At 38.0% G+C, this 19,916-nt stretch overlaps 1 protein-coding gene across 1 annotated transcript in view; it reads left to right on the forward strand.

Annotated features, from left to right (window-relative positions):
* The window catches only part of nos1 (nitric oxide synthase 1 (neuronal)), an 88,221-nt gene that overhangs the window by 30,927 nt on the left and 37,378 nt on the right, over positions 1-19,916 (forward strand). The window contains exons 4-8 of the mRNA XM_052104864.1: positions 1,007-1,152; positions 1,247-1,409; positions 4,047-4,138; positions 7,471-7,612; positions 8,021-8,160. Of these exons, the coding sequence (XP_051960824.1) occupies positions 1,007-1,152; positions 1,247-1,409; positions 4,047-4,138; positions 7,471-7,612; positions 8,021-8,160 (683 nt within the window). The remainder of the gene's footprint in view (positions 1-1,006; positions 1,153-1,246; positions 1,410-4,046; positions 4,139-7,470; positions 7,613-8,020; positions 8,161-19,916) is intronic.

A 19,916-nucleotide genomic window follows, 5' to 3' on the forward strand; every position in this document is an offset into this window, starting at 1 on the left:
GCTAATTGATGCTAATTACAGATGGTTTGATTTAGATTGTATCACATTCTGAGGAATTTTTTTTGGGTTGCATTTCCAACTCTACAGAATGTAACAGCTGCAAGACCATTTTCACAGTCCCTTATGGCAAGTGAATGCGAGGAATATAATGAAAGTCTTTTTATATTATTTGTGACTTTCTTGTGCTAAGCACCATCAGTATAAATTCTAAGTCAGTTAGATTTATTAAAGGCGAGCCAGTACTTGCCACAAATGGAATACATGAGATTGTTTTGCTTAGTGTTGGTAAGTCATTTACTAATGAAGTGACACTACTAAGTTAATAAAATGTTTTAAGTAGTGTGAAATCAGTTCAGCTGTTTTCAGAGTCCCATGCCTTGTGGGCGATGTGGGCGGAACTTCCGGTTAAACGTAAACAAAAGTTTTGTTATGTACTAATGCAATATTAAAGAGATAATTCTCCAAAAATTAAAATTCTCTCATCATTTACTCACCCTCATGCCATCCCAGAAGAAATAATTTTTAACTTGGCACAGCAATATGGAAAACAATAAAAAATAATACAGTCAGACACTAAAACGAGTTTTGGTGTGAATGGCCCCTAAGAAGCACAGCGCTACATTGCATCATCACAAGTAGAGTTTTGGAATTGAGACTATTTTTGCTATAGATTGCATGATAAGCTCATAAAATACAGGGAAATGTAACTATAAATCTATTTATTAACAGAGGAATATTATATGTTACAGGAAATGCAGTCCCCTTCCTTATTTGATTTTATGACTATCAAGTTTGAGCAAGTTTGTCAGCACCAAAACAGCATAAAGAAGCCTGAACCAGAATGGAAATTTATGCTGGTGTAAACTTGCCTGCTGTTGTAATTACACTGCTGAAACGCTTACATGCTGCAGATGCAAAACGTGTGAAATAGGCATCTATCTGTACTGTTTTTCCCTAAATGTTGCAGTGTGTTTAAATTATTCTTCATTGAATTTTTGCTTGGTAGGTGCCAATCTGTACTGAGCGTGTTTGTATCGGGTCGGTTATGGTGCCAAACCAGCACAGTCGCAAGCCAGATGAAGTACGGACGAAAGAGGAACTGCTACCACTGGCTACAGATTTCATCGACCAGTACTTCACATCGATCAAAAGGCAGGGCAACAGTAATCTGATACTGAGTTCTAATACAGAACTTCCATTGCTAATTTAATTCACCTAAATATATATATGGCCTCTATCTGAGCAGATGTGGCTCCAAGGCCCACGTTGACCGACTGGAGGAGGTCAAAAAAGAAATAGAAACTTCTGGAACCTATCAATTGAAGGACACAGAGCTGATCTATGGGGCCAAACATGCATGGAGAAATGCAGCTCGTTGTGTGGGACGGATCCAATGGTCCAAACTACAGGTACTTAACTAGTCTTTTAGTACTTAACTTGACATGATCTAGCCAAGTAGGATCCTTTCTTATCAAACATAATTCTAATCATTACCAACTTCTAAAATCAGAGGCGAAATGATAGTTTGAATGTTGTTTAAGTAAACATGAAATCAAAACTATTTCTGGTTCCCCTTCTGTCACTCACTCGACGTTGAATGAAGTGACACAAGGGGTCTTCCTGGGACGCCAAACGTACCTCTGAACCTGAGACAAGGCCAATGTCAAGTTGGCAGACAGAATTTGCATGCCCAGCCCCGGACATAAGGGTATAAAGGGAAGCGGGGCAGTGAGTGCCAGTCAGAATTTTTCTTCGGAGCCAAACGGTTGTGCAACAGCAAGCTGAGTTCACCACTGTTTCTCTCACCTCTACTGGCGATAAGCACTGCTGTTGGATCTACGGTGCGTTTCCAGCTGTACGCTGTGCAGTCTACGCCACTGGATGCTTTGACAGCGCTTTCATTGCCTGAAAGAGTGTTTCTCCTCCTAAAAAGAGTTTATTTCCTCTAAAAGAGTTTGAGGTCCCACTCATAAAAGAGCAATACACAGCAGGCGTTGAACATCCTTTTCAGGACGCGTCTTTTTAAAGATGTCTTTCCGCCTCTGTGTAGTTCCTGGATGCGGTTGATTTCTCTCCACTTCTGACGGTCATAAAAGTTGCCTCGCGTGCCTGGGCTGCGATAACACGCAGGCAGTGTTTTATGAATGGTTCATGTTCTCAGTGCGAGATCATAGCCATGGCAACATTGCGGTCACAGCTTTTTTTCTCACGAGAGAAAGCCACTTCAGCCGCCCCCGCGTCGTTCCTTCTTCCCACGGGATTGAGGATGACCCGGCTGGCGATGAAGGCGATTTGGGGATGACGACGGACTCGGTTTCGCCAGGTAAATCCCCACGAACCACCCGCCCCGCCAACCCTTCTTACGGTTTGCGTTCGACGGCCAGGCGTATCAGTACCAGGTCCTCCCTTTCGGCCTGTCCCTGTCCCCTCGCGTCTTCACAAAGATCGCAGAGGCAGCTCTTGCCCCGCTAAGGGAAGTGGGCATCTGCATACTCAACTACCTCGATGACTGGCTCATCCTGGCTCACTCTCGAGAGTTACGGTGCGCTCACAGGGACCAGGTACTCAGGCACCTCAGCCGTCTAGGGCTTCAGGTCAACTGGGAAAAGAGCAAGCCTGTTCAGAGCATCTCTTTTCTCGGCATGGAGTTAGACTCAGTCTCAATGACAGCGCGTCTCACCAACGAGTGCGCTCAGTCAGTGCTCAGGTGCCTCTTCGAGCCCGGTACAGCGGTTCCTCAAAAACAATTCCAGAGGCTCCTGGGGCATATGGCATCCTCAGACGTGGCTGCGCCGCTCGGGTTGATGCATATGAGACCGCTTCAGCACTGGCTACAGACTCGAGTCCCGAGATGGGCATGGCGCCACGGCACATACCGTGTGACAATCACCCCTTCTTGCTGTCAGACTTTCAACCCTTGGACAAACCTCTGCTTTGTGCAGACTGGAGTCCCCTTGCAGCAGGTGTCCAGACGTGTCGTGGTAACCACAGACACCTCTCGACAGGGTTGGGGCGCCGTGTACAACGGCCTAGAGTTGTTTGCTGTATCTCTTGCCCTACGGAGGTTTCTGCCACTAATCCGGGGCAAGCACGTCTTGATCCGTTCAGACAGCACCGTGACTGTAGTGTACATAAATCGCCAAGGTGGCGTGCGCTCTCGTCATATGTCACAAGTCGCCCGCCATCTCCTCCTTTGGAGTCAGCAGGTTTCGCCCAGTGGAGAGTGTAGGCTCCACCCCCAGGTGTCTAGCTTTTATGGGACCAATTCGGCAAGACACAGATAGATTTCTTTGCCTCCCAAAACAACTCTCACGTCCCGCTCTTCTACTCCCTGACAGGACCTTCTCTTGGGACAGACGCGCTGGCACACAGCTGGCCCCGGGGCTGCGCAAGTACGCATTTCCCCCAGTGAGCCTTCTTGCACCAGTGCTGTGCAAGATCAGGGAGGACGAGGAACAGGTCATCCTGGTGGCCCCTTACTGGCCCACCCGGGCCTGGTTCTCGGATTTTACGCTCCTTGCGACAACACCTCTCTGGAAAATTCCCCTGAGGAAGGACCTTCTTTCTCTGGGACGGGGCACCCTCTGGCACCCGCACCCAGAAATCTGGAACCTTCACATCTGGCCCCTGGACGGGATGGGGAAGATCACCTGCAGTCGTAGACATGATCAACCAAGCCAGAGCTCTCTCCACCAGGCAACTTTATGCCCTAAAGTGGCGCTTGTTTGTGAATTGGTGTTCTTCTCGAGCCGAAGACCCGCAGAGGTGCGCGGTTCGGTCAGTGCTTTCATTCCTGCAGGAGAGGTTGGATTCCTGCAGGAGACGCCCCTCCACCTTGAAGGTGTATGTAGCTGCTATCGCAGCTCACCACGACGCAGTAGATGGCAAATCCCTAGGTAAGAACGACTTGATTATCAGGTTCTTGAAAGGCGCCCAGAGACTGAACCCTCCCCAGCCTAGCCTGTTCCCCTCCTGGGCTCTCATAGAAAGTGATGCAGTGATAATGGAAACATCTGCCCTAAAAAGCTAATTTCTTTTCCATTGAGGTGTTCGATGCTCGAGACTGCACGACGGCTCACGGAATGTTTAATTACATCTGCAACCACATCAAATATGCCACCAACAAAGGAAACCTCAGGTTAGTTTGGCCATTTGCACCCCTTCCTTTTCTTTTTTTAAGTTTATCCTTTTATATGCTCCTTGCCTCTTCCTCTGTCAAAGTGTGCACTGCTATCTTCTCTTTGTCACCTTGTTCCGCAGCCCTCAGTACAGCACCTGCCACAGCAGAGCCGAGCGTTGGCACTGATGCCACATTACAAAGCTAATCATACACGACACTTACTCTATGTTCGCTTTAATTAATGTCAGTCTAACAGAATGATTACAGCCTGTACGAGAGAGGAGAGTGAGGAAAGGGAGACTAAAAAAATAAGAAGAGAAGAACATGCTTTTAAACAACTCGTAAGCCCATAACTTGCACAATTGCACAGTCAAAAGCCCCCGCGCTTACTTGTTACATCATCAGGAACTGTCAGAATAAATGACAGAGGGCTCCTACACTTTTTTCCACACATAGACATATCAAGACATTTCCCTGTTTGGAAGGGGAAGCTCCCTGGTGCTTTTGCAGGCAAGCTGGTGACCTAAATCTAATCCCGAGTCATATTTTGAGAATAAAAGTAAAGGCACCTTAACATTGTTTGCTGATTTATTTTAAGCAATGGATAATTATTTTATTTTCTCTAGTAGATTTATTTAAAACGTACTTGAATCTCTTATACTGATAGACTATGCTATATGATTAGTTTGGTAACACTTTACAGCAAGGTACCATTTGTTAACATTAGTAAATGCATTATGTATCATGAACTAACAAAGTATTAGTACATTTTTATTTTAATATTAAATAAGATTCTTTAAAAGTATTGTTCAGTGTTCATTCTTGTTAAAAAATCTAGTTAACCAATGGAACCTTATTCCATTAGTGTTGCCATTAGTTCTTTAGTATTAGTAAGGAGGTATATGTAAATAATTTGAAACACAATTTCCATTCCTGTGTTTACATACAGTATTTCATATTGAAACAGGAAGTTGGGTTGGGATTGAAGGCCTGTCCCTTCATTATTAAAAATACAATAGCTTTTAGTTTACGTCACAGCACGGCAGAACCATAATTTGCTACATGCTATTACCAGTCGATGGCAGGTGATATTAAAGGAATAGTTCACACTATAATGAAATGTTCGGTCATAATGTTCTCACCATCATGTCGTTCAAAACTACGGTTGGGAACTGATTCTTGTTCAGATATAATATAATATATTATATATAGAATTATATAAAAAATATGATAAAATATAAAAAGAAATACCAGAGCCCTTTGATCTATAATGACTTCTCTTTCCATTAACAGTTTCCAAACACCTTATTAAAATACTCTGAAAGTGTTTCCTACAGTGCTTAAGTGCGTCCAGTGTTCTAAACAAATTATTTTAAATCCACAGCGTGAAACATACAGCGCTACCACACTGTAACAAAATGTGTTTACAGTAAATTCCTGGCTACTAGTTGCATGACTTCCACAATATATTTTACAGTAATATTTCTACAATTTATTAAAATTAAATGAAAACTGTATATTGTGACTCCACAGTGAACAGGACCAATACATTACTGTAATGTAGCAGTGCTGTGTTGTAGAATCATAAAGATCATCTATATTTTTTTTTATACAGTGTTTGTTAACTGTCACCATCATTGAGTTATGTATGCTTAGTGTTGATATCTTGCATTCCTAATTGATAACTCATGATAAAAATATCAATAAAATCAACCATATTATAGACTAGCTTAGCCAACATCCCTTCCACATTGTTTAATTAAAAGGATACTCTTTCTTTACTTTCATGGTCTGACATATATTCAATCAATAAATTGACTTATTTTCTCCATATATCACAGTACAATTAATTGTGTTGTTAAACAAAATTGCACCAACAGGGAGAAAATGTATTAAATTAAATAAATAAGGTGCCATCCAAAGGGAACGCTAAACACCAAAATGGTGACTTAAAACGAAACACCATTTTCCTATCATGCAGTGCGATATTCTAATATCTTTTGTCATAGTAATTTGTTGTGTTGTGACAGAAAATGGCCTAGCCTGCATTGGTGTTAAATTAAAATACTGAAACTGTATTTTATTGTAAGACATTACTGTTAAATCTTGTAAACTCCTGGCATTTTTGTACAGTGCAGTGTAGTCCAATTCCAGAACAAATGACTCTCATGAGTGAATCAAATTCTTTTTAGTGAATCAAAAACAACACAGAAGTGATCAGTTTAGTGTGACTACCAAACAAATGACTCTTTTTGAGCGGACTCTTTAGTGAATCATAAACACTTCATATGATATACATCAGTTGGCGTGGTTACTGAATTAATCTTACTGACTCAAAAGTTATGACTTTCGTCATGTCAAATTCAAAATGAAAAACATTCAATCAGGCAGTGCAGTTATTGACTGGTTGTTCATATGACAATGTGTGGTTAAAGATACACATGAGATTTTTTGTAATAAGGTAATTTTTTATGCCTCTAAAAGTCTGTGTAATACACCTTTATCAAGGATTTCCTTACATTTATTTCTGATTTGTTTCTGATTGAAATCTGAAATGATCTTATCATTTGGCAACATACTTTTGAGGGCAGTAAAAGCGATAAAAATGGCATTTCACATTTCTTTCTCAAAAGTACAGTACAAAATTAATTGTAAATGGAAATGAAATCTTTAAATAGAAGCTGAATTGGAACCTTAACTGCTTTACGATCCCCATCCCTTTTCCAAACCCGTATTACTGTCCTATGCAGAACACAAAAGTAGAAAATGTAATGAATATCCAGGTGCATCTTTTCAGGACAATTGCTGTTGAAATTGACTTACATTAAAGCTTAAAAAAGTACCCAAAATTGTCATAAAAGTAGTCCATGCGACTTGTCTGTCATATTCCAAATCTTCTGAAGCATACAATCAAAAATATGAATGTCCATTGCAGGTTTGTGATTGACATGAGAGAAGCTTGTTCACAGTGGCTTGGGTATTTTCAGTGCTAAAACAACGCAAATTCTCACATGAATATGCATGCCTCTGTGAAAAGGCTTCTCACATGCATTTTTGTTACATAAAACTCATACATCCCTGTGAACAAGATTAATCATAAATATTTTGGTCAATTTACCGAGAAGAAACTGTAAATGTTAAATGTGTGCAACTGCTAAAAGTTACTTTTGTCAACTTATAGGAGTGCGTAGCATTTAGAGGGCCTCAAAGGTAATAAACATGGACTAAAAGGACCACAAAACTCCAGTTTTAATTTCAGGGGGTTTACTGTCTGAGCTAGAGGATTAAATGTATATCCACTAAAGGGGATCTCAGCACTAGCACAATGATCTTTGGTCTATGATGTGCAGATCGGCTATTACCATCTTCCCCCAGCGGATGGACGAAAAGCATGACTTCCGTGTGTGGAACAGCCAATTGATCCGGTATGCAGGCTACAAGCAGCCTGATGGATCAATACTTGGAGATCCGGCTTCTGTGGAGCTTACAGAGGTGAGATGAGAAAGCTACACTGCAACTTGGAGTCGCAGACATCACCAAAGTACTGTATCTTAATGACAACATATTGGTTTAAGCATGCCAACATTACAAGCAGGGTCTTAGGAATGATCTGAAAAGTGAGGGGTAGCTCATTTTAAATCTTTTCAGTGTTACTTATGAATATTAATTAGGTTGACAACTCCAACTCACATGAATGGGGAGATACAAAATCACCAAAGATGTTTGCCAAGCTTGCATTTCTATAACATTTGTCTAATCAAACAAAATGATAGAATGCTTAGAACTTTATCCTATGTCACATGACCAAGATGGTTCTTAGTTATTTATTTATTTATTCTGAAAAACACCCCTGTTCCATCCAAAACTGAATGTCTATAATGCTTGTTTTTTAACTTCTAGATCTGTATGCAGCAAGGATGGAAAGCTCCAAAAGGCCGTTTTGATGTTTTGCCCCTTCTTCTCCAAGCCAGTGGGAATGATCCTGAACTTTTTGAGATTCCAGATGATCTTGTACTTGAAGTTCCCATCACACACCCAAAGTAAGAATAACCAGGCATTCCTCATTATCTGAAATCTATTGGGGGTCAAAAAATCTGTTAAAATGCTTTGCACCTGAAATGTTCATCCACCCAAAAAATGACAATAGCCTATACCATCCATACCAGAGGGAAATCACATATCATTGAGGCTGTAGTGTTCAGAGCTTCAGGAGGCATAGTAACAAGGACCTCAAGCTGAGAGCATACCTCTTATGAGAGTACACTCAAGAGCGTGGGCTAGTTTGAAATAAAACTAGCCATTTCTCCAGATCCTGACTCAGTTTGCTATTTAATGCAAAGTGCCTTTAACCCTCGTTTAACCCTCGGTTGAGATTGACTCTAGTGTTTTTTTATGATTGGGGTTCCAGAATCCCCAATGATGTATGTGTAAAAATTAGGGCTGTCAATCGATTTCAATTTTTAATCAAATTATTTTTGGTATGTCGATTAATTAATCAAATGAATCGCAATTGATCCCACACATAAATATTTGCAGAGAAAGCCCCTCAAATAACAATAATTCAATATATAATGATAAAATCATTATAAATAATTATTTTTAAATAATTATAAATATTAATATATATATATATATATATATATATATATATATATATATATATATATATAGAATGCAATGTATTGTTTATTTCCATATTATTGAACATAAGCCTATCACTGGCCTATACCAGAGTTGCCCACTGTTTTTTGAGGGCCGTGGGCCGAATGTAAACGTTGCATTATAATAAACTCAGGGCCTGAAATTCATTTCTGAAAATGGTGGGTTGAGGAGGAATTTCCCCCTTACATAGCTCATATGGGGGGATTTTCTTTTACCTTTACTAACATTATGACCTTTTATACCAAATACTTTCATTTAAACAATTAATACAATTTTAAAATGGCATGTTTCAATAATTACAAAGTTGCGTGATCTCTACATTGCGTAATGTGCATTGTTACTGAGAAAAAAAAATGTATTTTTTTTATCTCATTCACATATTTCCAAATATTTTGGCTATTAAATTAACATAGCCTACAAAAGTAATACACCGACACAGAAGAGGAGATTACAGCATTTCTCCAGATTTGGAATGAATGCAAACTGAATAAAACAATGCAAAAATAAACAGTTAAAAATGAACATCAGCGATATGATTCATACACATACACAAGCATCCACCACTGAATCTGCAATATCTACACAACGGACGGCACGAAACAAATAATTTTCAGCAACATTTTTTAATGAAGATCGCAATGGATATACTGTATTTGGAACTATATCAGATGGAAGTGAATTGTTTTTGCACAGAGCCCCCGTTAATTTCCGACCTTGGATGGAACTAGAGATGGAGATAAGAGATGTAACAGGCGTTTAAGTGTCTTTCTTCAAAGCACACACTACACAAAGCATTTTTGCTATTTCTGCCTTTCTTGCAAATATGTTGCATTATGAGGGAGTGCAAAAATATGAAAGGCGTTCGCCTTCATGTACTTGCAATGTTAACAGCTTAGTTGATTATGAACAGGAACATTATCTATTTATTGCATCGCTCACTTACTATCACTGCATGATGCCATTTTATGTAGAATTAACAGTTTAGAAAGGTTTATACATATGTAACATCTTAAATTCAGTAACTACACAACATAGCGTGCACCCACACGAAATATAAATGCTCAAGGTGCTGCTGACAGCTGCAAGAGAGAGAGAGAGAGAGAGAGAGAGAGAGATAATTTTTTTGAATTTTAAAAATACTTTTATTACAATTTATTCTTCAATTATAACATTCCAGAATATAAACAAACACACTACCCCCCAATAAATAAATAAATAAAATTATAATAATTAGACAATTTGTGCAAACAAAGCTCATTCTCAACAGCACAGTACAATGCCACCTTATGACACCAAATATCTTCGAATGTTGCTAAACAAGCAATTGTTTTATAAAAAAAACGAAAATCAATTTATAGTCTTGACTTTATCAAAGCACTAAAAACAGATACAACATTGAACTTGTGATCTTGTTCAACTTTGTCTTTTCTGGTCATATAAACAAAATGTAACAATTGACATTCCCTCTGTCGTCTCTGTGTATACTTAAAACCAAAAATAAAAATTTGCATTGAAAATTCTTCATTAAAACACTTAAACAGTTTGTGTATGACATCAAACAAAGGTTTAAGTCTACAACAGTATATAAAAGCATGAAAGACAGTTTCTCTCTGAGAACAAAAAGGACATTCTTGTTTAACATCTGGGTTCAACACAGATATGAAAGCATTTACAGCAATAATACAATGTAAAATTCTCCACTGTAAATCTCCAAATCTTAGTTATTGGTGGCTTATAAAGAGCTCTTCATTGTGGTTTTACATCTTTGTTCAGCCCTATAACAGTGCGCCAAGGTGAATCAACTTTTCTATCCAATGTTTTCTTATTAAACTATTTTACACATGACTTATATAACTTTTTACCATTAGCTTCCTTAAAATCCATATCCATTACATTTTCTGACTCCAAAATAAGTCTTTATCATTGGGAATATGTTTTCCCACACAATATTCCCTAAGCATATTTTTTTCCTCTATTGCAAGAAAAGTCTGTAACTTTTGTAGTAACTTTGCAATCACTCGAGTGGATCTAACTCCTAAAAAAGCTGCCACTTTATCCACTTCTCCAAAATTTGGTCCTGCCAATCTGATTAAATGACCAAGTGTTGTTATTTTGGCATTAATAAAAGCTTCAGTCAATGAAACACATATCTCAGTTATATCTAATCTTGCACCATACACCACAGGTTCTTTAAGAAGCCAATATAAGGATGTTGTGTTAATTGTCCTTTGAAATTGAAAAAGGTTCCAGACTTTAAAAAGGTTCCGGTAAAAATCAGGCAATTTTGCTGTGTTGAAGGTTCCAGAGTTTATTAAAAACAGTGATTTGTCCAATCTCAGGCCTTCAACAGTCTTTAAAATAGCACTGGCCACTGGTCTCCAACTTACGAACTCTGGTCCTGTCAGAAAACTTTGTATAAATTGTGTTCGAAAGGTTGCAGTCCTGCTCTGTAAATTCACAAGTCCTTGTCCACCTTCCTCTTTTGAAAGATACAAAACATTATGCATAACCCAGTGCATTTTATCCCAAAAGAAGTCTATAAACATTGATTTAATTTTTCCAAGTAAAAGAGGTGGTGGGTCAGCGCAAGTATGTCGATGCCAAAGGGAGGAAGCAACAAGATTATTGATAATAAGGGTTCGGCCCATGTAAGACAATGTTGGTTTGATCCACTTCCATTTATCCAGACGTCCTTTCAGCTTTTCAAATATCCCTTCCCAGTACTTTGACTGAAATGTTTCATCACCCAGATAAACTCCTAAATATTTGAAGCCCTTTCTTGTCCATGTCAGTCCATCTGGAAGTTTAGGGACCCCAGCTGTCCACTTCCCCACCAGGACTGCTTCATTCAGCCCAATTCACTTTTGCAGCTGAAATAATTTTGAAATCTTCCACTGTTTTCCATAAAATATCTACATCAGCTTGTTTCTTAGATATTGCAATAATATCATCAGCATAGGCTAACAAACAGAGGGTATTTTCACAGTCATTCAAAGAAATGCCTTTTAAAACTTTTCTTAACCTGTGCAGAAGTGGTTCTATTGCCAAAGTATAAAGCATCCCTGATAATGAGAATCCTTGTCTCACAACATGCTGAACTTTGAAAGGAGCACATAAGACACCGTTAACTTTCAATAAACTCTCAATGTCACAATACAATACTTTAATATAATTTATAAAATCCGAATTAAAACCAACAGCATCTAGAGTTTCCAACAAATAATTATGCTCCACTCGGTCAAACGCCTTTTCCTGATCAATGGAAATCAAGCCAAAATCTAAATCACCAATCTTTGAAAAATCCATTACGTCTCGAATTAAATAAATGTTATCAAAGATAGATCTGCCAGGCACACAATATGATTGGTCAGGATTGACAATGTCTTCCAAGACTTTCCCTAGTCTAATTGCTAATACGTTAGAAATAATTTTATAATCGGAGCACAATAACAAAACAGGTCTCCAGTTTTGTATGTCACTTAAGTCTCCTTTTTTGGGAAAAAGAGTAAGAACTGCCCTCCGACTACTCAGTGGTAGAAGCCCTCTTGCTAAACTATCACTAATAACTTCAGGCAGATCTTCACCTATAATAGCCCAATATACCTTATAGAATTCAAAAGGGATCCACTATCCCTGGAACCTTCCCATTATCCATACTTTGTAAAGCTTTATGAAGTTCTTCTAAGCTAATAGCCTTACTAAGTTTAGCATTATCTTTTTCAGATATTTTTGGAAGCTCTTCAAAAAAATAATGTTTATCATCTTGGTCTATTCTTTGTTCAGAATTATAAAGGTCCTTATTAAAAGCAACGGCTCTCTTACGCATTTCAGCTGGATCTGACAACAGAACCCTGCTTACAGAGCACAAATTTTCAATGTAACGCTTTTGGCCATTAATTTTTTTTAAACCAAAAAGAAACTTGGATGGAACATCCATCTGCTCTATATTCTGGTATCGTGACCTGAACAATGCCCCTTGCACTTTCATGTTATATAATTTCTACAAAGCAGATCTTTTTGAGATGGGAGACTCTATATGGTCTTGATTTCCAGATGTCTGAATTAAACCTTGAACTTTTAATATATCATTTTCTAAACACTTTATAGACTGAGTTAAATGTTTTGTGACATTTTGAGTAAATTGTTGACATAGTTGCTTAATTTGCACTTTGCCAACATACCACCATTCCTGTATAGAAACAAAAATAAATTTTTCTTCTCAAACATTCTTCCAGTAAAACTCAAAAACATCTTTAAATCACTCAACAAAGTTGTATTGAAATGCCAATAAGCACTGTTTAATTTGACAGAACTTAAAGTTATTGTACATATGGTACAATACGTATTGTACGTATTGTACATAAACTATGGTCAGAAAAGCCTTCTGGAACAATAGAACAATTAAAAAAAATCTAAAATGATACTTGTAAAACCTGTCCAATCATGCCAATGTTAATAAACTGTCGCGAGCGTGTGTCCATGTATACTGTTTTACATTTATGTGGAAATTTCTCCATACATCACATAATTCATTTGTTTCTATCATTTGTATAAGCTTTCTATGTGAAGCCATATGCTGTTCAATATGATTCCTATCTATGCTTTTTTTCCACACAAGTAAAATCTCCACCCAAAACTAGAAACTCATCATTATTACATTTTTCTAATTCTGCACATAATTTATCTAAAAAAATTGTTTTGTCTACTTGTGAATTTGGTGCATATACACAAACAAAAACAAAGACATGATCTTCGAATTGAGCTCTAATCTTCAATAATCTACCTTTTACAATGTCTTCTACCAAAAAAGATGAAGGAGTTAAAATTCTATTAAATAAAACTGCAACTCCTCCACTTAGTAAAATGTTGTGGCTTAAAAAAGAGAGACCACCCCATTCTTTAGCCCACTCAATGACAGTTTTTTTCATCGCTGTGCGTTTCATGTATAAACAGGGCATCAGTTTTATTCTGTTTCATTACTTCATATATCTCTGCTCTTTTTCTGCAGTCCCTAGCTCCATTCACATTTATTGAAGCAATGCAAAGGTCACTCATTCTTATGGAAAAAGAAGAAAACGAACTATAAAGAGCAAGATAACTAAAAAAGGTATAAAACTAAGCCATTTCACCATCACCATCATTCAATTGAGTTTGGATTTTTGTGACAATCTTCTTTAAACGATAGACTTCTTTGTCTGTAAATTGTCCCTCACTCATTAAACACTTACAATCGTAAGTTTTAGATCTGGAAAGTATTCTACAATTTGTACTCCTCTTACATTCTTGGTCAATTTCAAGAATTGTTTTATTTCTTCTACTAACAACTTGACTGCGAACAAACTGAAACTTTGGAATCAGAGAACTCACTGTCATCATCCTCTATGTTGTTCTTTTATCTGTTTCCTGGTTTTCTTGCTTGTTTCAATGCAGTACCATTTTCATTCTTTTTTCTCTTTACAGGTGTTTTAAACACAACCTGGTCCATGTCCATTAACAAGCATTCACCTAGGTTTACACTTTCAGCAAAAGCTTCTACATCCGCATATTGACTCAAACTCATATGTGTATCATGCATACCTTCTTCACTATCATCACAAGCATTCACATTATCACTTTTTTTCTCACTTTCATTAGCACACTCACCAACTAAAACAACAGATTTACTGCTGTTTACTACAGCTCTAGTAGGACATTTTCATCTGCTGATCTTTCTGACTCGACTCCCTGTTCAGGATGCTGTCTGGTTGCGGTCAGATTATTATTTGACAGCTGAGCAGTGTTAACAACTCCGTCTTCACTTTGCGCAACGATTTTGCTTGCACCGTCGCTTAATTTGTTGTTATGAACACTATTCTCTGGACACGCACAAATTAGATGCCCAGATTTGCCGCACCCAAAACACTTCATCGTGTTTGTGGTGACAAAGACAGTGTAATCGAAATCATCCTCTCTAAGCTTGAGATTCAAGTAAAGCTCAATTCTATTGTCCTTTAAGACCATGTAGGTTTTACTAAATCTGATTTACTCCCGATTACAATCTTTTTCACAGGAGCAATCAGTTTACCAAAACGAGACAATTCCTTAGTCAACATCTCATCCTTAATAAAGGACATTTGAGATAGTGACTTTTTTGGGTGGAGATAGGGATTACTGGAGTAAACAAACCTCGAATTTCAAATCCTTTCTCCACAACTTCATTCACTTTCTCCACTGTGCTTAAGAACAGGACAATTGAGTTGTTCATTCTTGACGCTACTAACACACACTTATGACCAATCAGTTCTCCAATGGCCAAACTACCTTCCTCTACATTCCCCGCAGACACCACCTTCACTCCATGGCGTCGCGTGAGTGAATCCAAAGAACTCACACCTTGCGTTGCCATACTTCCCGGTGAATCACTGTATTTGGTGCCCATTCCAGATAAACTATGTTTAAGAATCTCAACTTAATATACAGAAAATCAATACAAAAGAAAGCTTTGAACCAAAAAAAAAAAGAAAAAAAAGCTGTTTTTTGCCACATCGGGCAAAAAAAACAAAACAAGCACTCACCAAACGTACACTCCACTCACTCAACAAACGCATGCGCACAGAGAGAGAGAGAGAGAGAGAGAGAGAGGGAGAGACAGAGCGGATTTACTTGCGCAGCTACTGGAATTACAGGTTGATACAAAAACAAGTTTATTGATTGGATTTGTTTATCTGTATCTATTGGTTTACTAATTCGCAGCTGCACTGAAAAGTGAGTAAAAATATTTTTAATTGTGTACAATCCATCTTTCCCTATCTGTCACTCACTCGACGTAGTGTTGATGAGTTGACACTAGGGGTTGCTCCTGCGGAGCCCAGACATCTCTGATCATCAGAAAAGGCCAATGGAAATTGGCATGTAGAATTTGCATGCCACTCCCCCGGACATACGGGTATAAAAGGAGTGATGCTGCAAACACATATCAGATATCTTCTTCGGAGCCGAGCGAGCAAGTTCACAGAGCTGAATTCCTCTGCCGCCTCCATTCATCTCTCTACACTGTTGGATCTACGATGCAGTCCAGCGGTCCTACCCCTTGCACACCACGGCTGTGCTGAGCAAATACCCCTGGGCGCTTCAGCAGCACAAAACTACGGAGTGAACAACTTATATATATATATATATATATATATATATATATATATATATATATATATATATATATATATATTTATACCTACGTATACATACATATATATATAAAACACATAAAGAGTTTAATTTCCTCTAAAAGAGTGGTGCAAACGAAAAACGTATTTTTCAAGATACCTTTTTCGTTTGTGTATTTTTTCTGGTTGCGATCGTTACTTCTCTGCTTCCCACGGCCACTATCGCTGCCTCTCGTGTTGGGCACAGCCCACGCAGGGACAGTGCTTGTGGATGGATCATGCTCTCACTGCGAGGGCATGATTCTGGCAACGTTGCGGTCGCGGCTTTCTCTCGTAAGAGGGAATCCTGATCAACATGTGCTGGTTGTCCCCCTAGGCAACCCCGTGTGATGTATATTGCGCAAAATGGTTTCCCTGCCGGTAAACAGGGACTTCCTTGGGCAGTGGGCCCTCTGTCCTTGGTCGCCGTGTTTGTAGTAAACAGGGCAGGGAATTTGTATTACCCAGCATGCTTTGCATGGGACAGGGTTGGGAGAGTAAATTTTGAAATTAAGGGTTATTTTAATGTATTTCTACATAAAATGAAAGGAGGAGACTTTTTAGTGTCTAAAGTTCTGTTATGTTGGTATTTAGAGAAGTTTCTCTTTTTAGTGGATTGTTTTGGAGTTTCCATTGTGGAGAAGAGTGAAGCTAATGGTTAGATTGAGGATGGGTGATTTCCCATGCTAAAAATAAATAATGTTTTGCTTTTGTCATGAAGCAAAGACTGAGGGGTCATCAGCATAAAGGCTTATTTAGGGACAGTGTAAACTCTCAGGAGCACCGTCTTTGCTAAAGGAAACAAAAAAGATGTATAATATGTTAATATGTATTGTTGCTAGTTTGAAGCAAGCTGCAAAGTTCAATGGAGTTATTTGGACAAATCAAGTTAAATTGAGTGTAACTAAATTTCTTTGGGTTTATTCAACACAAATTTGAGTAAACATTTGAGTAAAGCCTACATTAACATTTTATATTAAGGAAACTCATTTTCATTGTGCGGAACCGTGTCCACAATTGAATTACGTAAAAAAAGGTTGACGAGAGAGGGATCCCGTCTAGACACGACCGTCTGATCTTGGTAAGGGTGATTTGTTCTCTGTCTGTTTGAGCTGTGTATTAATTATACAATGAGTTTCGCTTACTACCCCTGGAGAAAATAGGTGGCGATCCATGCTTGAATTGCTTATTCACTTTATGTGCAAGAGAAACTAGCACGCAGCCATCTTAAAAAATGTTGTCTTTGATATTCTGGTCTAGCGCATACTATATAGATTTCTATGGTGTTGATGTCTAAGTGTAATAAGCTAGCGAAATGGATTTAAATGGATGTAAAGTTGCCAAAAGATATCAAGATTATTTTAAAGTGTTTTGTGGATGTCATAACAACTGGAAGCAGAGTAAGTAGATTGTAAAACAAGTTTTATTCATAAGTCCACAATAGCCACCCTTCACGATGTGGACGTACTGACATGCCTCCGTGCTCATAAAACTCCAAGAGACAATAAAAATATCTCTGTATGACACCTCTGACCATCTTCTTATGTCATTCATCCATCACGTTATTGTTAAAGTGAGCAGATTTTTGAGTAATATCCCTACCGGGGAAGGGGTGGTACTATATTTATACACACACACACAATCATCAGGTTTCAAGCACGCATGGCCAGGACATGACCAAAATAATTAAATTGGACATAATAGATCCTGTGGATGCTGTGGCAACAGCTGCTTTTGTGTAAAATAATTATTTTTATCACAGTTCCAAACTTAGAATTGTATTACAATGACAACAGAATGACAATAGAAGATGATGAAGAAGAAGAATTGATTTTGGACTGCTGGACAACTGCACATTACAAGAGCTAAAAGCTAAGTCAAGAGGATTTTCAAGGAGTTTAAGTCTTGCCGCTCCATCTAGTGGAAAAAATCGGTAATACATCCTTGATTTACCATGCATAAATGAGATTTGTTGATTTTGGATAGTTAAATCAGGAAAAACTGAACCTGAGGAAAAACTTAAACAGATTTCATAGGGCTCATCATTTGTTGGATAGCTGTTGCTATTTTTACAGCACAGATATTTAATTATAAGAACAATAACACAAAGTCAGAGGATTTATTGGAATTTCTTAACTTGCTGCTCATCTAGTGGACAAAATCGGTAGTACATCCTTCATCTGTCAATTATAGTTGAAATAAATAATATTTTTGTTAGCTGTTGAGGAAATTTATGAAGTTTTGTCATTTGTTTGGACCTTGTGCACAAATAAAGGCATAGCAGTACAGTTCAAACCCAAATAATGAATTGGCTTATATCTTCTAAACGATTTGACATATCTCTAGTCTTTAGTCTCTAATGTTGTGATTATGATTATGATATAAACATGATCCTGCATGTGCATTTTCACAGAGCATTTTAAGTGCTTTAATGAAAGAAAACCTGTCCTTTTGTACAAAATGACTTAACAGTTAATGTCACAAATTTGCATATTTGATTACTGATCATTAAATTTTATGGAATCTTAAATATTCCTTATATTATGTCAAAGTAATCATGTAATCTATTTTACATCTATATCTACATGAGCAGGCTATTTTATTTAAATGAAATTTTTTCGCACCTGAATTCCAATCTACATCTCGATGTAATCCTTCCTCATGAAGTTGACTGTGACAGGGCGAAGGGCGGGGCCGGGTCGTGATTTTACACACCTGGCCCCTTATCAGGCTAATCAAGAGGGTTAAAGGCCGACTGCGGACGGTGGTCCGACAGAGAGAGAACGTTTACGGGCAGCTGTCCATCCTATGTGTGTGTTTGTGTCTTTTGGTTTATTTTTTCATTAAACTATTATTTATATTGTCAAGCCGGTTCTCGCCTCCTCCTTACCGGGTTTTCGGCACCAGTGTAAAGCAGTTCAATGGATTGTGAACGGTTCTCATTGTGAGATCAGTCTGGATCTTGACACTTATAAAGTTTGGAAATATTCTTCCAGGGTGATGCTTTAGTCACACAATCTGGAACCTTGAACTAAGCTCTTTCACCACAGCGAAAAGACACCGATTTTTGTAAACATTGACAAATATGTCAGAGTTGAGCGATAGGTTGACTTCCTAGTGTTAAAATTTTACGCCACTTTTATATTGAAAGTTTAACAAAGTTTGCACACTTTCAAAAATGGCCAAGAAAACAGCACAATAAATTTTTTGTCTTTCTTTAAAAGAGAGCACAGAAAGTAATTACAGTTTACAATTTTCAGGGTTTCACCCATTAAAAGCTTTTGTGTTTAGAACAACTTTTTTGTACACATTGTTTAAGCATCCTTTATAGAAACAGTCCAAATTTCTGTTAGTTTGGTTAGTGACGTAGAAACATTAATATGTGTGACAGTGTGTGAGCAATTTGGGGAATGATCATAATGTGCATTCTTTTCACAAAATTCATCATTCATCAGCATATCATGGTTATGTGTCCTAAGGTTTAATGAAGTGATGCTAATTTTTGTTCAGATCTATTAAATAAAAAATGCATAACAAAATGCAATTCACCCAAACCATTTACTTCAATACACATATTCTATGATGAGCACAACAAAACAACAATTTTCCACAATATCCAACACTCGTTTTCCCAAGATTTTAATCTTTTACCTGCATTAATATAAAGCCCATTATTGGCTGATTGCTTCAAAACACTCAAAGGAAGCTGACAAGCCAAAAAACATTTGAGATTGCTTGCGTACATTAGTGAAAAAGTGCTGGTATTCTTCTGTTACAATTATGGGCTCAATCAAAGCAACATTCTGCGAATGCTACTGCATGTATAGCCATTTCACTAGAGCACTTCTAATCTCAGCATTAGCAACAGGCACAAGTGGAACGGGCCTATCAGTGCCACACCTGAGAATCCTGCAAGAGCTTGTTTGGAGATAATGATAGTATTGGCAGAGCTT

The sequence above is a fragment of the Xyrauchen texanus genome, chromosome 3, assembly GCF_025860055.1.
Source record: "Xyrauchen texanus isolate HMW12.3.18 chromosome 3, RBS_HiC_50CHRs, whole genome shotgun sequence".
Taxonomy (NCBI): domain Eukaryota; kingdom Metazoa; phylum Chordata; class Actinopteri; order Cypriniformes; family Catostomidae; genus Xyrauchen; species Xyrauchen texanus.